We start from the raw sequence: 19,660 nt of genomic DNA on the forward strand, positions 1-19,660 counted from the left end.
TCCTTCTTATCTGCTAATCTTAATTATATTATTAATTAATTGGTAAGTGTCATTATCAGCCAAAATTAATTAAAAATAACAGAAAAATAAGAGTGGAATTGTAACCACGATTTTCCTGGTAATAGGCTGTGAAAATTTACTTTTCCTTTGGAATCTCATGGAATTCCCAAACATTTGCACACACCAACCTCAAGTAATACTATGTAAGCAGAAAAACAGGGAACAGAAAATAAATTCCTTCCAGCTCAAAGACCAGAAAGCACCTCAATAATAGCTTGTTATTATTTGGTATCAGTTAAAACCCAAAAAAGAGGAAAATAAATAAAAAAGGAAAGGTCAAGACTCATCCTCATCCAACTAAATCAACACAAATCACAATTTCCCCCAAGGTTTTCAGCAATAACAAGACCTGGACACAAAGTTTTGCAAAAGACAATTTTTTTTTTTTGGTTGTTTGTATTTTTTTTTTAAAGGAAAAAAATAAGAAGGCTCTAAAATACTTAATTAAAAAAAAAAAAAAAAAAAAAAGGAAGAAAATAAAACAACAAAAAAAAGCACCTTTAGAAAGGGAGCAGGAGGCGCAAAGCAAGTGGATGAGGAGCCTGGGGAAAAACCAAGGCTCCCACCCAGCCACGGGGCTGCGGTGAAATGAACTCAAACCTCGGCTCAGTTTGGGGGCTGTGCGTGACAGGAACAGCAGGAGGGACCCTCCTTCCTTTTGGGAATCTCTGGGATTTGGGACAGGATGGGACAGAGAGACAGAGACAGAGAGAGAGGAGAGTCCTGAGCCAGGAGCCCTGCCCGGGAGGATGCGGAGCTGCAAGCGGAGGAGCCATGCGAGGGACAGTGTCACCGTGGGGGCTCGGGGAGGGGACAATGGCACTGTGGGGCTGGGGCAAGAGGGGAAAATGTCACCGTGGGGGCTCGGGGAAGGGCTGGGCTGCAGTTTGAGTCCCTGCACAGCCCCGCTGCCGGGGGTTCCTGGAGGCGCTGGAAGGCACTGGAAGGCCCCGAGCGTCACGGATGGGGCACGGCCTGGAGCTGCTCTCGCCCTCGCTGCTGCAGGAGGGCTCAGTGGAGGTAGGTGGGTTGGTTCCATCGGTACCAGGAGCTGTCGGCAACATGGGACAACAAAAGTGTCACCTCGGAGTGAAAATCATCCCCATTTCATTTCCCCACTGGGCTCAGCACTCAGCGGGCAGGGAGCATTGGAGAAGGGATAAATCACAAATCACACCCTGCCCTGCTCTCCCTGTGCCCTGTGTGGCTCCCAGGGACACAGCACCCACAGCCAGGGCTCTCATGGATGTTTCCATTCATATTCCAGGCTACAAACACCATCCCCATATCCATAGGAAGAAATCAGAATTAAGTGTTCCCTCACAGCATCCCCCCCCCCTTGTTTCTAAACAAGATCTTCAGGTGCTACCTGGCTTTTTTTTTTTTTTAATTTTAAAATCACAAAAGTTTTTGTTGGAAAAAAGCTTCATTTCATTCTAATGTTTCCACTGAAACAAAGAAGATAAAAGTGTTTCAGTTAGAGGTAAATGATAAGTGGGGGAATCCAAAAATCATTTCTCCCTTTTTTTTTTTGTGTCATAGCATTTTGAAAAAAACTTATTTTACTATTAAAAAAAAAATATTTTTTTTCCTAATATTTTCCTGTCTCTGCTTTTATAACAAAACCTCACTCTGAGCAACAAATTTTTTGTTGCAGGGACAAAATAAGGGGAGGGGGATTCATGGCACAGGGTGACCTTTCCTAACTCAGCATCCTCGAGGTGATGCAGCAGAAATCACAAGTGCAGATTTAATGCTTTTGCAGCCTCTAAAGGTAGGGCAGAGGTAAAAAAGATTCTTTGTTTTGCCGCTGTGGAAGAGTTGCTCACAGCAGAGCTCTGTGGGTGGCACTGCAGGAGAGAAAACTGGCTGTGGAGGGGGTTATCCAAGCAGGAACAGCAAAATAAACCTTCCTCTGCTTCCTTCACAAGGAGTCAGGTAAGGACATTGTTTCTAATCACTTTGGGGCTGGTTTTTTAATTATTTTTTTTTTTAACCAGCACAGTTGTTCAGGCAAAACCTGATTGATTTTCATTTCCAAGCAGAAAAAACAGCCACATCCCGAGAATCACAGAATATCCTGAGCTGGAAGGGACCCAGCAGAATCACCAAATCCAACTTCTGTCCCTGCACAGGACACCCCAACAATCCCACCCTGTCCCCGGGGGCTCACACATGGGAACACTCCACTGGAACCTCTGAGAGCTCTCCTGCTCTTCCTGCAGATCCCAGTGTCACCCTGGGTTGTTTTGGGGGTGTTTTCTTGTGAGCTGTGCCTTACCCTGAAGAGTTGAAGCCAGAAGAGTTCATGGCAGCTTTGGAGTTGCTCTGGGCTGTGCCGGGGCTGCTGGCATGGAGGGCACTGCCAGGGGACGAGGGCCTGCTGGAGTTCCCTGGGGAGCACGAGGATGTCACTGCAGGGGGAGAGCACAGTGAGCCTGGCAGCTCCTCCTCCTGCACAAACATTCCCAGCCTATCCCTGTGCCCATCCCCTGGCTCCTCTGATTCCCTGTCCCTGCCCTGGGGGACCCCAGGAATGTCCCCTGTTCCTGTCTCTGGGAATCTCAGGTCTCCAAGCAGATCTGACTCCAACCCACCCTTTATTTGGCTCCCAGTTCTGCCTGCTTCCCAAACCTAAACACCCCAACCTAGGATTGTGCTGGAAATGTTCTTTTGCCCAGTGTTTTCCATGTTTTTATCCCACCCAACAGCAAGAGGGGGCTGTTCTTATCCCATCTGTGTGGGGGCACTTTCCCTGGCCAAAGCCAAGGGTCTGATGAGGATTATCCTGCAAACGTGAGCCCGAAATGGAGGAGTCAGGGATAAAAAGGGCAGAGGAAGGAGGGAAGGGAGGTTTCCCAAGGCTCACCAGTCCCAGGCATGGTGCTGTGCACTGGATTGACGGAGAGGGGCCCCAAGGACCCTGAGGTAGAGACCTAGGCAGGACCAGAGGCAGGCAGTGAGCATTTGGCACCGAGAGGGGATAAATCACATCCTCCCCTGCTCTCCTGTGCCCTGTGTGGCTCCCAGGGACACAGCACCCACAGCCAGGGCTCTCATGGATATTTCCATTCATATTCCAGTGTAGAAACACCATTCCCATATCCAAGGCCACAGGAAGAAATCAGAATTAAGTGTTGCATCACAGCATCCCCCCCTTGTTTCTAAACAAGATCTTCAGGTGCTACCTGGCCTTTTTTTTTTTTTTTTAAATCACAAAAGATTGTTATAATTTGATTGTTTTCGATGGCTGGAATAATAATAAATGTTCTGGCCCGGGTTCCATTCAAGTCCCTCACCAGTCTGGAGTTGTAGATGGGTGATTTGATGGGGGATGGCATCGGGCAGCTGATCCGCTTTTCCTTCTGGCGCCGGTTGCAGAACCAGACCCGAACCACTTCCTTTTCCATGGAGAGCTGCTCTGCTATCAAGGAGATCTCCTCTGAACTGGGCTTGGGGTTCTGCTGAGAGAGGCAGGAGGTTAAAAAAGCCCCAAAGAGCATCAGGGACTGCTGGCAGGACAAGGGTGGGCTTGGCTGAGAGCTGGGGAGGGGACAGAAGCTCCCTCCGAGGCCAAGGGTAAATATTTGGGTGAGAGATTATTTTCTGTGAACCACAAAGTGCCTCTGGTTCCACCTCAGCTCTCCCAGAGTCAGGGGGGGGATGAGTCACAGCTCCTGCTCCTGTTACTGTACAAATCACTTCCCTCTTTGACCTTTACAGCACCAAAATCTCTGCTGGGGTCACCTAAACCTGGTGTCCTCAGCCCTGTCCAGGGGACAGGAGCCCTGGGTGCTGCTCTCAGAAGAGCCACAGCCTCTCTCTTTCCACAGCCTTCATTCAGAAAGGGAAATAACAGAGCCCACCCTGCCCCTGAGTCATTTATTTTCACTCCTTTCAGCTCTGTGGGGTTTGCTCAGAGTTGAAGCTCAGAAATATCAAAGATCCCTGGCACAGAGATGCCAAGATAACATTCCCATGACAGAGAATGCCTTCTACCAGCTAAAAATGAGCTGCTAAAATGATCTGGTGATGGCTGACAAAGTTTTGATATGAGGGAGAAACCAAGAAAAAACAAGGTCAGAAAATGTTTTGATTTGAGGAATTTCCAATGTACAGTTTAGTCCTATTGATTAAAGCTCTGTTTGATGTCTGGAGTGATTCTTCTTGAAATTCTTGGAGCTTAAAAAGTAGAAGGGCTTCACTTCTGAATGGGTTCAGGAGAAATATTTGGAGCAGCAAGTTCTGGGGTCTCACAAGAGCTGTTTAATGGGGCCACAGAGCTCCTGTGACATGTCTGCAACTCAAAAAGAAAAGAGTTGGGTGCAGAGTTCAGCTTTGGCCCAGTGGGTGATTATGGGAAAATGTGGTGCTAAAGTCAAAATTCCCTTAGAACAACACTCAACAAGGGAATAATTGGGGGTTTCTCTGAGTTTAACACTTCACCTGTTATGCTCCTTCAAGCATTTTCTAACCTGCTATCAAATAAAATACCCCCAAAAAAGTTCTTTTCTTGAGAGGGCCCAGTGCTACGAGCAAATGCCAGGCTCAGGGAGAGTTGCCAAGAGAAGGAAAGATTTTCCCCTCACATCTTGGAATCTCTTCTCCAGTGTGGAGCGGATGTTGGTCTCGATGCTGGTCCTCTTCTTCCTTTTCCGTCCAAACATCTCGTTCACTGAGGGGTAGGAATTGGGGGTGCTCATGGAGGAATCCAAAGGAGCAGATTCTGGGGGAAGAGGGAGGGGGGAAAAAGAGATATCCAACAGATAATGAGTTATTTTCATTCCCAGATACTTTCTGTGGAACAAAGGTGCCTTCTGAAATAGATAAATCGTTCCTGCATTGTGGATCCTCCCTCTGATGATGATTAAAATGCTCCAAATCCATCAGTGAGCTCGCCCAAATCAAAGGAGAAAAATGTTTTAACCCACACACCATTTTTCCTTTGTGAGCTTCATTTCCATCCTGCTCTGACAGGGACCAGGAGTGTTCCAATAATTTCATTTCACACAGAAAAGGATGTTGGCCAAACCACTTGGCTCGGGGTGGCTGAGATGTGAGCAATGGCTCAGACATCCTGGAGGGCTGGGTGAAGCACGAGGCTGACGTGGGGTCAGCACAGGACACCACCCCAAATCCTGCTGCCCCTGGGAATTCCCCTCTCAGTGAAATCCTTCCTTTGCCAGCTGCACCTCCAGGGCTGATCCCTGAGCACCTCAGCACTTCCTCCCCTTCTTTTCCAGCTCGCACAGGGGGTGGATTAATGGATTGGAGGTTCCTGGGTGGATGCTCTCTGTTTCTGCCCTGGTGTCACCTACCTGCGTCACTGAGCCACTTCTCCAGCAGGGGCTTGAGCTTGCACATGTTCTTGAAGCTCAGGTTGAGAGCCTCGAAGCGGGAGATCGTGGTCTGGCTGAAGTCGTTGCCGTAGAGCTTCCCCATGGCCAGGCCAACGTCACCCTGCCAGGGGACACCCAAATCCCCTCGTGAGCACAGGGAGAGCCCTCCCAGAACCACAGAATTCACCGTGGAATGGAAAAGATCTTTGACATCATCGAGTCCAGCCTATGAGCCAACACCTCCTCATCAACTTAATCACGTTTTAAACACCACCACCTCCTTGGGCAGATGATTCCAGTGCCCAATCGCTCCTTCAGTGAAGAATTTACTCCTAAGGTAGCCTAAAGTTCCCCTCAGGCTGCTTCCAGGATAGCTTCAGTCTTGTTTCCATCACTTGCCTGCCAGGAAAAGGGGATTTTTTTTTCCCTCCCCAAAGGAATCCGCCCCCACCCCTGAATCCTGGAGAAGGTGCAGATATCGAGGTTATGGTGGTGAGGTGTTAGGAAGGGTTTGTGTCTTGATGTATTTGGAAGGGAATGCTGCAAAATAACCCAAATTTACCTAATCCAGCCTTTCCTTCATCCACACCTCTGCCCCGAACTGCCCCCATCCCCTCCCTCTCACCTGTGTGAACCCCAGCTTGATCCTCCTTTGTTTGAAAGTCTTTGCAAACTTCTCCAGCTCCTCCAGGTCGCTGGGCTCCTCGGAAGCTCCTGCTGGGGTCAGGTGCTTTGCCACTTGCAAGTGCTGGGGGACGTCCAGGTGGGGTTCAACCGAGGAGCCAGGGAGGCCAGAGCGCCCCACAGCCTGTCCAAAGCACCCCAAAGAAGATGCTCAGGGTCACACAAACAGAAAAGCATGCTCTCCTCTGTGCTGTTTGTCCTCCCCAAAGCAGCAGGTGGAGCTCACCACGCCCTCAGGTGTGTTCTTACCTGGGAGGCCAGGCTGGGTCCGGGCTGGGAGAGGAGGAGGCTGCCCTGTTGCTGAGGGAAGGAGAGGAGGTTTGGCTGCAAAGCTGAGGGGAAAAAAACCAGAGACACATCTGGTCAGTGAACACCCCCAGGGAAGCTCGGAGCAGGAAGCTCCATTTGATATTTCTTGCCCAAAATACAAGAATTTCAGCTGTTAGGAGCGTGTCTGGCTCTGAGCTGGATTATGAGAAAGAAAAGGTTCTTCCCATGGCTTTTTAGCCTGCAAGGGATTATTACAATAATGATAGAAGTGAAATATCTCATTTGCTGATCCCTGCGTGTCACTCATCACACTCAGGCATTGCAGAGACCTCTACTCTTGATTTTAGGTGCGAAGCAGCAGAGGATTTCCTTCGTGGGGATCTCTCCCAGTGCTCAATTATTGTAGCTCTTAGAAAAATGGACCTCTTATTTCCAATATAAGCCCTTGTGACTCCAACTTTTAGCCACTTGATCTTGTTAAAAAACCCCTGATCCTCCAGTTAATCTTGTGAGCCCTCCCACTCTGCTCTCAATTCTACATTTCATTTTCAAATGTCATTCAGAAGCCATCTGACCCTTTCTTTCCTACCCTACTGTATTTCAAATAAATTGAATTTCTTTCAGAACGCCGGAGCTGACACGAAATGATGAAAGGAAAAAAGAAGGGAAATCCATAAACCCAACAAAAACTGGGATTTATGGAGGCTGTGTAATTGTTTAGTTGACAAACTGCCAAGTACAAGCCTATAGCTCTTAGAGGGAATGTCCTACAGAATTAGGTTGTGTAGTTCCCCAGAAATTTAGTTGGTATCAAGTCCATTGTGAGTGAAACCTATAGAATTTAGTGAGGATTTATAACCTTGCTCAGAGCAGTCAATATATTTAATTGATTATAACTGACAATTACAGGGAAATCCATAGAAATTTATGGACTTCTGCTAATAAAAGGGAAAACACATAATCTCCAGAATCAATCACTCTCCCCGCCCCCTCTCTCTTTCTGCCTTTTCTTATTTAATTTAGATCTGATGTGTACAATCCCATTTATTTACTTAGGCTGGGGTTGGAATAAAGCTTCCCTAATGCTGGAAGAACTCAGAATTTCAAATCTGGGCTGGTAATGAGGTGCACATTTTTACCAGTGCAGGTAATTAATCACAGCAATGGCTTTGCCTTGGGACATGGCAGATGCTCTGTCATTTGGAGTCTTTAAAATCATGATTGAACACCTCAGCTCCAGCTCTGAGGGAAATGAAGGGCTTGATTCAGGAATCACCGGTCTGACAGCTGGGATGAAGATTTCAGCAGCAATATTTAGACTGACAGGATTCCCAAAATCTCCTGTTCATTCCCACCTTGAGAGAGCTCTCCCAGCCTGGCTCGGGTGTGTCAGGATTTGGGCTGCACAGGGAATGAGGAGTCACACCTGGGGATTTATCTGACAGCTTCAAAACACAACCAAACTAAAATTCATATCCCTTCTTGGAAAGGTTCAGCCCCCAGCCAAGCCCCTTTGGCCACAAAATCCATTTGTGGACCCAGAGTCCAAAATCAGGGAATTCCCTGATGGCCCCAGGGACAATTCTGGAATTCTGGAATATTTTCTGCCTTCCTTCAGGAGGAAGAAAACTCCACTTGAACCAAATTCCACAAAGCCAACCTCAACCTTTGTTTTCACTCCCCACTGGCTGTGCATGCACGTGGCAAAAGGATCATTGAAACCTGGCAAACGCCCATGAAAATGGAAATGTCCTGCACAAAAATCCAGCTCCTGGCCAGAATATCCAGTCCTGGTCAAGCCTGGAGCTGGAAGGGGTGACAATCAAACATATCTGCCAAAAAATGTCACTGAACAGATAAATTCTAATCTAACAAAGGCAGCAAAAGTTCTGCTTTTGCAGTAAAAGATGTTTATTATTCCTGAGTAGAAGCAGGCAGCGAGGAATAGATTGTCCTGACCACATTTCAAACAAACTAATTCAAAATTATTTGTAAATATACATCAAGTATCTTTATCCATCACTCAGAGTCATTTGGCAGAGAGGAGAATTTATATATTGGCAGGAAGAAATAAATTCCCCACTTGCTTTTGGAGTATGTGAACCAGTGGGTTCGAGATGTGGAGATTTAAGGTTATAATCCTGAATTTTAGTTCATGTGGAGGGAGCTCTGTGCTGGGATAAATCAAGAGCACAAAGGATCCAAGTCCCCTTGGATCTGCCAGGTTATGAATTAAAGCCCAAAACATCCTCCATCCACATCCCTGGGGTGGGAGAAATGCTGTAAAAACGCTGGGGGTAAAAACAGAATTAGAGGGACTTTCTCTGAGTCCTCAGTGCTTTCCTGGAGCTGATCTCTCCGTGTTTCAGGAGCAGGGACACCTTTCCTGCCCTGTGGAATACCCAAACCTCTGGATCCCATCCCAGACCTGCTCCTGGCTAAGCTGGACCCGTTCTGCTCCTTCCCTGGATTTACCCTCCCTCCAAACGATCAGCCCGACCTCTGATGAGCTTTCTGGGATTAATGAGGAGTGGGAGGGCTGGCCCTGCTCCCCAAGGAGCAGCTCCTTCTCCGTTTTGCTGGAAAAGCGGGAGCTGTCCCGAATTCCAGGCTGGGATCGCTGCCTGGCCCCAAGGTGGCACTGGTGGAGCGCACAAGGTGCAGGTGCCAGCAGCTCCCGCATGGATCTGGGATCATCCCCGCTGTGGGAACGGGCAGCATCACGCTGGGAAAATCCGTGAGAAGGGAGGTTTTCCCTAAATATTTACCCATCCCCGATGCCTCAGGATTTCAGCTTTTCTGTTTCTCACACATCTGTACTCCTGCCATTCCTCAGTGTGTGACTCCAAACTCCACACACACTGGGAGCTGCTGCTTCCCCACTTTGGGCACACACAACAATTCCTCTCCAGGCCTGGCAATCAAGGACACCTCACTGCCTCAGGCCCCCAGAGATGGAAACAAAAGGGAGTTGGGGGCAGCAAACTTGGGGGAAATTCCTTCATTCCCTGCAGCTGGAACTGGGAGATGAACCCCCAATGTGCAAATGGACCAAACTTATAAAAATGTCAAAACCTGTGAGCTATTTTTGGGTGCAGCCCCTGGGGGGCTTTGTCTGCCCTAAATGCACCTGAAGACCCTTCAATAAATAGAACTGCTTTTTATTCTCTTAATTTTGTCTGGATTCTGTTTTTAGGCAAGCCCAAAAAAGGCATCACCTCAGCTTTTCTTTCTCTTACCTTGTTGTCCTGCCTGAGACTGGGACAGAAGGAACTGGGGGACTGACTGCATGTGCCCAGGAAGCAACACCAGCTGCTGCAGGGTGTGGAGAGAGCTCATGTCCTACAGAAAAAAGAAAAGGGAACAATAAAACTCAAGGATTTATCCTCCTCACTCAGCATCTCCTCACAAATCCACACTGAATTTGGGAAATTTGGGGGCTGGAGAGCTGCAGGTCCAAAAGTTTCAAGTATAAGAGAAGAACTCGGTGCATACAGAGATATCCATGTGGAGAACTGTCTGCTTTTCCCTGGAAAAGTTAACTCTTGATAAAGACATTTTTGAGGCAATCAAACTCTGGTTTTTAGAAGAGTGAAACCTCTCAGATTTCAGTTTCTTTAAGTATTTCCAGAGAGAACTATCTAAAATCACAGCAAATTGCACCAGGCTGTCCCAGCTCACCAGCACTTCTTCCCACAGGACTGTTCTGAAAACTGGGGAAAATTGAAGAATCCCCAAACTGTATAATGGATCTGAATACCTCATGAAAGAACGAGGGAAGGGATTACTGAGCATCTGTGTGCCCACCTGGCATCCAACTCCCACTGGAATTCAGCAAGAGTTAAGTGCTGATCTCCAAATTTTTACCTTAGGGAAAAATAAAATTCCCTCGAGGAATTAATTTCTTCCGTGGTGTAAATCAATTTGAGGCAACAACGAGCTCAGATTAGGAGTTAATCTGGTCTAGAATCCTACCTCCAACAATGGCATTAACCAGACACTCATGAATGAGGAAGAGCAGGGCAAACATTATCAAACACTTTCCCCTGGTGCTGTCTCAGCCTCCAATTGTTTCCAGTCCGAGGGATTTCCTGACCATGGGGTGGTTTGGGGTGGTTTCCCTGCTTGGCAAACCCTTGGAGGAAATCCCATCCCAGCACATGTCCAGTCTACCCTTGAACCCACGAGTTAAAACCGAGGAGGAAGATGAGGATTCACTTTTCCAGATCCGTGTTCCCCACCCTCTCAGGTTCCAAGGGATTTGGGGAGGGGGTCAGGAGCAGCCTTTTCCTGGGATCCTGGGAGCAGCCAGGTCACTCACCCCTGCGATTTGGCTCCCTGGCATCATGGATGATCCCTGCACGAGGTGACCCGACCGAGGGGGGATGGCAGATTGCAAGGAGTCGCTGAGGTCCTCGGTTTTAATCTGCAAAAGAGCAAAGGAATTGTAGAATTAGGGATGAGCAGCAGTGGGATCCCAGAGGCTGGAAGATTCCCTCTCAGGGAATTTTCAGCTGCTTCCATCGCTGAAAATCAGGGTCATTCCACACTCCTGCTCTCCACTCCATCCCATGGCCAGTTTCCCTGCTCTGCCAAGCCCAGGGCAGGCTGGCACTTTGGGAATTAAAACACTTTGGGAATTAAAACACTTTGGGAATTAAAACACTTTGAGAAACAACCCATTTCAAGCAGCTTTGCAAAGTTTAAAGCCTTTTGTGGAGTTTTAATGAAGACAAGAAGCAATTCCTCATTCCAGATCACAACTCAAGCCCCAATAGGAGGGCTGGACATGGAAAACCTCTCATTTTCCCCTGCACAAAACAGAGAATGGGGACAAGGGGACATCCCCTGTACAAGGGGATGGGAAAGGATAGGTCATGGAATAGAAGACCTCAAAAAAGCAGAACAATCTCCCAGACTTGAAAATGCAGCACTCCAGGCTGAATTTCTTCCATTTCTACCAAGAAACAACAAGAAATTACAAGGAAAATCTCCTTCCTCAGTTACAAGCTGTGGAAAAATAACTGGAAAACTTCACAGGTGTCCAGTGGTCTTCTTGAGCTACTTTAATGTTCAAGCAAAGTTCTCTTCCACAAGAAAAAGCATGATTTTTAAATCCACATTCTTAGAAAAAAATGCACCCAGGGACCAGAGCTGAATCCTTGTTTCTGGTTTATTCCACAATCTCCATGTTCATTTCTAACATTGCTAATACAATTTTGAAAAATTAATTTATTAAGAAATAATAATAAGAATAATCTGTTCCAATTGTTGTAGTAGGTGAAATATTTTGGTAGTGCTGACTGGGACAGGAGGGAGGGACGATTTTGGAAGTTTTTAGGTTAATTCCTGAAAGGTGAGTGAGAACTGTCCCTGCACAGGGGACAGGTAAAAGATACAGAACTCTCCACCAAGAAAAAATTGACCCAAAACTTTTTTCAGCGTAAGAACACCCTGAAAAAAGTTTATTCCTCATCACAGCAAGAACAGCCTCTGATTCCCAAAAACTGGAAAAACCAGGAGGTCTCTACAAAGGACATGGTTTCAAACTCCTGAAGATTCACCCTGACTCCTAAGGCTGACCATCCCCAGGTCCCACCAGTTCCCTTCCAAACCCCACATCCCCAAAGGTGAGGAGGGTCTTTGCCCCACTGATGGGGCTCAAGGCCCTGCAGCCTCCTGCCAGCAGAGGGGGACAAGAAATCCAGCTCTGCAAACACCATCCCAAGTGAATATTTTGGAGTTGAAGGAGCTTTTCTGCCCATCTGAGCAAAGCACAGAATAATTTCAGTTGGAAGAGACCTCCACAATCACCGAGTCCAAGCTTTGATGGACCTCCATGAGAGGAGAAAAGGGGAAAAAGGGATCACAAGAGGCTCAAGAGCTCCAGAGCAGGGAGCTGCAACGTTCCCCTGTGCATTTTGGAAGGTGCTGCTCCGAGGGAAGGTGATTACAACACCCCCTTTCATTACAACCTGAGCTCTGGACACCGCCGAAACTCGTTTTGCAATAATCCCAGCTCCTTGCAACAAGAGGTAGACATGCTATGAATTCCAGCTCTTTCCTACCTTTCAGGTTGGCATGATCATCCCTCTTAGCCTGGCAGGGCAAAAAAAAAATAAAAAAATAAAAAAGAAATCAAGTGGAAAGATCTTCTCGATCGCTATCGCCAGCGATAAGTCACTGAATGTCAGTCAAAAAGGCTCAGGAGGACACCCCGTTACCCCTGAGCCATCCAGTCACTCCAGGCACGTGGATTTATGGATGTTCTTTGCATTAAAAAGAATCCATCAGAGGCAAAAAAAGAAAAAATAAAAAATATTAAAAAAAATAAAAATTAATGTTTATCTGCTTCATCCAAGGCTGAGCAGTCCCAAGAAATGAAAGTTTCTGGCGTCTCAGAGAGCCGGGCTCCGGATCCCGCCTGAGCTGTGATCCCGACACGAGTGGGGTGTTGAAGAGGCACGAGCCATTTCCAAACTGAAATCAATTTTTCCAGCTGCCAAGCGGGACGAGCTGGCGGCGCTCCAGGGAGAAAGGGGTGTGTAGCCGCATCCCGGCATGGCTCGATGTGAGAACGGGAGGTGGGTTTGGCAAAGGACCGGTTCCCGATTTAAAAACAACAACATCTCCCACTGCTCCTTCCCCCGGCCCTGGAATTCTCCCTCCTGCGCAGTGGGCGGGAACCTGGGGTTTGTTCTTGACAAATCCTTCTCCCCCTTGCACCTATTTCCATTGGGTTTAGGCTCAAATTTACCTCGCCCTCCTCTTCCTCTCCCCGACAGGCCTGCAGCTGGATAATTGTTCATTAGCAGGAGTTCGGGATCTATCCAAAACTTTGGGGATGGTTTATGCAAATCCCGCTCTTTCGTTTTTTTTTCCCTGGCTAAACCGGCAATATTGCCAAGTGTACATTAAAAAATCAAAACCAAAAAAACCCCAAAAAACCACACACATTGTGGGCGAGGCCACTCAATACCATGAGACTCCCTTAAAATAATGTAAATTTCAAATTAATAAAACGAGGGGAGGAGTTGCCTCCTCCTTTCCCAGTGCATCTGCCTCGGATTTGCAGAAAATGCCTGCAAATATGGGAAGAGTTTTCCTTGAGGAGTGAAAAAAGGAGAGAAGAAAGGTTGAAATGATGAAATCCTCGGAGAACCACCTCGTGGGGGTATTTGATGGGAACTCTGTGATTTGGGTAAAACCAGGAGCAGATCCCACTGGGATTGCTCAGGATCTTGGTTTTATGGGGTGATCATGGATAGGGTAAGGGGAACGAGAAGTCACGGAGAGACTTTGTTCCCACTGAACTGCACTCGGAAAAATAACAGTATTTAAGGAAAGCAACGTGGTGTGCTGGAAGCTTCATTGCCCATGGCAAGGGGTTGGAATGGGATGATCTCCCAACCCATTCCATGGAAAAAAGGAGCAGGGCAAAGAGCAGGACCTGCAAATCCCCAGGGCTGAGGTGAGGTGTGGGGGCTCTTGGCTGTGAATCCCCAGCACCTTCCCCCCCTGGGGCCAGGCCCAGGGCAGGGCTGGGAGCAGGTAACGGCAGCTGGAGGCACGGGAGCTCCTCGGGGCCAGGGCAGGAATCACACTTGCAAATCTCAAGTGGATGTTTGGATGTTTTCACAGCCCTGAAACAGGGTCAGCCCCCGAGCAAGCTGAGTGAAAAACACAGGAAGGGTGACTGGGTGGAAAAGAGAGAGTCCCTTCCGTAGCTGGCTCGAACAGCTGCAAGGATGGATGGTTTCTTACCTATCTCTGGCCTAAACACAAAAACAAAAAGCAAAACAAACTAAGAAACACATTGAGGGTGATGGAAAATGATCAAAGCTCCGGAGCCTGCTTGCGTAACTGATTTGTGGAAGGTGTTTCATAAACATTTCATAAGAAGGAGAATTATGAAGAAAACATCTCCCAACCTGCCTGCAATTACTGCACAAACTCTTCCTTACCAGTAGGAAGAAGGGGAGAGGAAAAAAAAAAAAAAAGAAAGAAAGAAAAAAAAAAAGGTACATTTGTTTTGTAACTGATCTGTGAACTTCTGGCAAACGCTCGGCTCATGAAAACATCCTGCAGACATCTTGCAGAGCTGTGGAAAGCCGGGGAATTGGGAAGATTCTCCTGAGCAGCTCTGTGTGCTGCTGTTCCCTTCAGATTGGCCAGTGTTGGGTTCTGTGTGCTGGATCCCACTGGGTGGGCTGGAGCCCTCCATGGGTAATCCCGGTTTAGGGATAATCTCAACGTCTTCCCCATCCCTCAGACCCCAAAGCAGCCCCAGAATCCTCCTTGGGATGAGCTCCCAGTGTGCTCATCATCATCCTCCTCGCTCAGCTATCAAATCAGAGCCTCCGATCCTCTCCCCAAATCCGGATCTCTCCTATCCAAGCCCTGCCAGCCCTCTCCAGCCCCAGTTATCAGGCAGGAACCACATTCATGGGAGATGGAAGACAACCCTAAACCCTATTTGTTGTGAAGCTCCTATTTAGCCAGTGACCTCTTTGAAACACATTTATCTGCCTCCACATCTGCCTTATCTCGCTGTCAGAGCTGAGTTTAAGAGTTTGACTCATTCCCAGCCCTCCAGAGCAGAGGGAAGAGGAGGATCAGGTGCACACAGAGGGTCTGGAGCACCTGGCCCTTGCTGAAAAGGAACGACACAGCTCTGAGTCACCCCAAAATGGTTTGAGTCACCCCAAAGTGCTCTTGAGCACAGAAGAGCTGCCTCAAGCTACCCCAAAACCCTTTGCCTGGAGCCCAGGGAGGAGGTTTTAAGCTGGAAACAGGCATTAATCTGGATCCAAGGCTCTTGCAGCTCCCTGAGCCTTCCCACCTTCCGATGGCGTAAGTGCTCCGCCGTGAATTACCCGCACACGTGGGCCCCATAAAATAAAAAACACACTAATAATAAATTATGGCAATAATAATAATAATAATGGGGTTGCAATTACTATTTCCACATGTACTATCCTGCATGTACAGCAAGGCTTAACAGACACCTGGAAAGAAAGCAGAAAACCTTTATGCCAATGCCACGATATTCACCTTGTAACATTTAATATCCCACTGAAGGCTGGGAATTTTTGGAAGCTGTCAGCGTGACAGAAAGGAATTCAGCATGGGATTAACTCCCTAACAGGCTCTGTCCTAAAGCTTAGCCATGGCAGCACGCTGGAAAATTCAAATGCAATCCCAAACCTCAGCACACCTGCATCACCTTACATGAGGCCTTTGAGTTTATTAATTGAGGTCTGATCTGATAGGGTTTATCCTCAGCTTCAGCTTGGGATGTAAATGGTTGTGCTGGAGTCAGAGTAGGGGTGGGAAATCAAAACTTTAGGAGCAAGCAAGCTGCACACTCGACAGGAGAAAACAAACAGAACCACACGCAGCTTTTGTGGGCTCTCTGATACAGCTTTTCCCTGGAATTTTTGCTTCCAAACAAACAGGGAAGAGAGAGAAGTCCCCCCTTTGCTGAACCTCAAATGATCACCTGTGGCACAGCAGGCTTCCAAAGCAGGAGCTGGGCAGGGGAGAGGAGAAGCAAAGCAGAGGTGGGAAGAGCACCTGCCCTGCCTGGCCATGCTCAGGGACACCTGCTCAGGTGGGAGTGTCCTGGCTGCTCGCAGGGCCTTGGGAGCACAGAGCCTGCTGAGTGATCTCAGGAGGTGCTCTGTGCTCAGGGGGACACAGAACTGCCGAAAAGATACTGGAAAAGCAACTTCCAGCACCTTCCCTCTTACCAGTGAGGTTCAGGTTCCTTCCCTGCCAAGGCCTGTGGGCATCCCAAATGGGGCAGTTTTACAACAGGCAGGGGGAGATGTCATTTTCTTGGTCAGAGTGGACAGAACCTCCACTCAAAGTAATCCAAATTAATTTCCCACCATCAAGGCTGTGATTTTTCCCCTGTCTCCCTCCCAGGACTCCCCCTGCCCTAGCCTTCCCATGGGTTGCAGCACTGCTCCCTGCACCTCTCTCCATTTCACTTGCCCAACTCCCAAACCTCTCCAGAACTCCACCTCTGCCTACACCCCCGTGCTTATCTGCTCTGCTCCCACCCTGGGCTGCATCCCTGCCCCTTTCCTTATCACCCTGATTTCACACACACCACTCCATGGCTTCTCCCCTGCCCTCCTGCAAGCTCACACAGGTCCCCTGGAGCCCGAGCACGTTCCTGTTCCACTCCAAAGTTGCCTTGTTGGGATTTTCTGGGCTGAGAATCTGCCCTGCATGAAAAATGTCCTTTTTTTTTTTTTCCCATGCACCCCTTGCCTACAGGGAGGAATCTCTGTTTGTTCAGGACTCTCTGTGCCTTCTGGCAGTGACAAATGCAAACACCTGGCACTGCGTGGATATCCTGGGATTAGTCATCCACGGGGAGAGTGTCCACACAGCCCTGCTAGCCCTTGGTAGGGACACATCCCGCTTTTAGGAGGAATTAAGCTGGAATCAGACTGGGGCTGGCTCCATCCCAGCTCCATGGGCCTCTCCCGTTGGTCCCTGGCACTTTTGGCACCAGCTGCTGTGCCCCAGGGAACTGGGACACGAGAGGAGCAGCTGGAGGGATGGCATGGGACACACTGAAAGAGAAAGGGAGCGTGAGGAAGGTGGGAGAGCATCCCACAGGGTTTCATTTTGGGTAGGGGATGAAGCCCAAGAGGTTGGGGGAGCTCAGAGCCAGCTCTCTGCTCCCAAGCCATGCAAATTCCATGGGTTGGGGAAGCAGGCAGGAGGGTTCCCTGCCGGATAAAGCCACTGATCCCACACGGAGCAGCTCAGCCCCGCTGGGGAGGGAGAAAGTGCCCTCTGATGTCCAAAATTAGAGGCCTTGCTTGAAACCCATCGCCTTCCCCTCCGTGTGCTGGGACCTGCCCTCGTGCAGGACGGGCACAGGGCCCCACCCTGGCTGGGTGCTGCAGCTTTGGGGTGGATTCTTGGAGCTCAGCACATGAAAGGCCTTCAAGGACTCGGAGTCCTCTCCTCATTAGCGGTGACTCCCTGAGAGTCACATCCAGGCGCAGCAGTTCGTGCCACCCAGCCCTCAGAAAGGTGCTGGGCCACCTGGATTGTGGCTGGTCCAGTGACAGCCGTGCCCTGGGCTGAGCTGCTGCTGTGGAAAACAAGTTTTGTGACCCTTCAGACAGGTCTGTGAAACCAGGCCTTGTCCCTTGTGAGCACAGAAAGCGTTTCCCGAGGGATGAGCAGGGAATTTGCACGAAGATCTCTGTCTCTCCCTCTCAGACAGATCTGAAACAACTGTACCAGGTATTTTGCCAAGGAAACAGGTGTAGAAATCACATTATAAGTGAAGTTTGCCCTTTAAAAGCAGGAGAGCAGGAGTTTGGGAGATTGGATGTTAAGGAACAGATAAAATCCAGCCAACTCTGGGTTGTTGTCAACAAATTAATTCAGTGGTTTCAGTCCACCTCTTGAGAAAAGCAATTAAAAAGGCCAAATCCTTGCTCCTAATTGCATCCCCTTTCCCTCACAAGTTCCCCTGGCCTGTTTTGGAGTTCATTCCCAGCAAGCTCATCCGAGAACAAACCCAGCCTGAAGAAGGGGTTCCTCTGCATATCTGTCCTAAGCAAAGCAGGGCCAGATTTAGACACAGAGGACTTTCCCTGGAGCCAGGGCTTTCTCTGATGCTTTCCCAAAGGGCTGCATTTCAATGAGGAACCTGCACACAAACAAATTTATGCAATCAGCCTGTCCCTAGGACAGAGAAGGGAGACTTCAAAAGGGAAAGGCCAGGGCAGAGCTGAGCTTAGATCCAGTGTCAGGCGAGGCAGATACAAGGCCAGCCCTGATTTCCAGCCAGGGGAGGCTCAAGAGATGAAAAGCAGATGCAAGGCTTAGGCTGATCCCCTGGGGCAATGGGGAGAAGAGAGAGTGAAATCTGAATTGATCCCCAGAGGGGAGAAGGAAGCAGGATGTGAACCTCCCCTTGAGAGGAGGGCAAAGCAGGACTGGGATGGAAATCTGGAGGGCAGACTGAAACCTGAGCTACCCACAGGGGGAAAAGCCAAGCAGGAACAGCAATGACATCCAGGGAGCACCTGAGATTAGGGGGAGGTGGGAACACGGAGCAGAATGAAAAGCTATGAGAGAGCTCCCCTGGGGGGAGGGAAGCCCTGGTGGAGCGAAATTAAATGTGCAGGGAGTTTTGCATCCCAGATATTAATAACAAACTACCTGGTGAGTTAGGCCCTTCTCTGCACCTTCAAAAGGATGGAGGGGAGGAAGAACTTGTCTGTGGTTGAGCACAAGACGGTGAATCAGAGGATGGGAGTCCATAACCCAGCTCAGGCCCCTGGATTTCAATAGAGCACAATGTCCAAGGGCAACTGGCCCATGAGCACCCCCTGATCCCAGCTGCAATCAGAGCTCAGCATCTTTGGGAAAAGCCTCTCTGGCTTTTCCAGCCTGGGAGTCAGGCTGTGTCTGCAAAACACCTTCCAGAGGCACCAAGGGATGCTAAATCATTAGCAAAGAGCCTTCAGACGTGTGGGTGGAAGGTACCAAACAAGGTCAGGGTGTTTATTAGTGGCACTGAAAAGGAGCCACCAGGGATTTCACATCTCAGGTGCAGTTTGCCCACTTTGAATTTCTCACATCGTGTGCCTACAGGACATCAGCTGTGGAGCCCTGAGATAACTCAAAGCAACTGCTGGAAATCCCACAAGAACTTCAGAAATTAAAGTTTCTTTGGGCAAGGACTGTCAGATATGAACAGAGCAGGGAGAGGAGTTAGACAAAGAGGTCCTGAGGGAAAGGAACCCCTTCAGCAGCTCTTGTAAGAAAGCAGGGCAGTAACACACAGGATGCTTGACCTGCTTTTAGAAAGGAGGAATTTTTCAACAGAGCCAGCTGAAAATAATAATAATTTATTTTTTTTTCTTTCTAGGAAGCCTGTTGGAAATCTGTATCCTTCCTACATCCCCTGAGTGGTGTAAACTAAAGACAGCAAACAACAGGAATAAAGAACCAACAGGAAAACTGAAGTTGGGCCCTGCTCAGGCACTTCAGTGCCTGTCTTAAACATTGTCAAATCTCCCAGCCAGATCACTTCAGATTGATGTGACTGATGCTAATGACAGGTTTGATAAACAAACGACAGCCTGTCCTGCAAGGGTCAGCCCTTTGCTGGCATGAAGAGTGCCTGACACATTTGGATAGGGAGCAGAGGCAGATCCTGCCCAGCTCTGCTCACACAAAAACCTGTCAGCTCCATTTCAAGAGAGACATTTTCCCTCCCAGCTCTGGAGAGGAGCTCTCATTCCCTCCTCTGGAAGGAGAAG

General features: G+C 48.6%; 1 protein-coding gene across 2 annotated transcripts in view; it reads right to left on the reverse strand.

The window, feature by feature from the left end:
- Positions 1–421: 421 nt before the first annotated feature.
- The window catches only part of POU2F3 (POU class 2 homeobox 3), a 38,904-nt gene continuing 19,665 nt past the window's right edge, over positions 422–19,660 (reverse strand). Inside the window, exons 1-11 of one of the 2 annotated variants that reach the window (XM_086861032.1) lie at positions 12,422–12,835; positions 10,675–10,779; positions 9,593–9,695; positions 6,333–6,415; positions 6,025–6,207; positions 5,379–5,520; positions 4,650–4,786; positions 3,360–3,521; positions 2,930–2,996; positions 2,342–2,474; positions 422–1,111 (exon numbers count right to left, since the gene is read on the reverse strand). In XM_086861032.1, coding sequence (XP_086717158.1) covers positions 1,072–1,111; positions 2,342–2,474; positions 2,930–2,996; positions 3,360–3,521; positions 4,650–4,786; positions 5,379–5,520; positions 6,025–6,207; positions 6,333–6,415; positions 9,593–9,695; positions 10,675–10,701 — 1,077 coding nt within the window. In that variant the 5' untranslated portion in view covers positions 10,702–10,779; positions 12,422–12,835 and the 3' untranslated portion in view covers positions 422–1,071. Of the gene's footprint in view, positions 1,112–2,341; positions 2,475–2,929; positions 2,997–3,359; positions 3,522–4,649; positions 4,787–5,378; positions 5,521–6,024; positions 6,208–6,332; positions 6,416–9,592; positions 9,696–10,674; positions 10,780–12,421; positions 12,836–19,660 lie in introns of those variants that run through there. The other variant, XM_023941455.2, reaches the window with a different exon arrangement.

Source organism: Cyanistes caeruleus, chromosome 23 (assembly GCF_971803275.1).
Source record: "Cyanistes caeruleus chromosome 23, bCyaCae1.hap1.1, whole genome shotgun sequence".
Taxonomy (NCBI): domain Eukaryota; kingdom Metazoa; phylum Chordata; class Aves; order Passeriformes; family Paridae; genus Cyanistes; species Cyanistes caeruleus.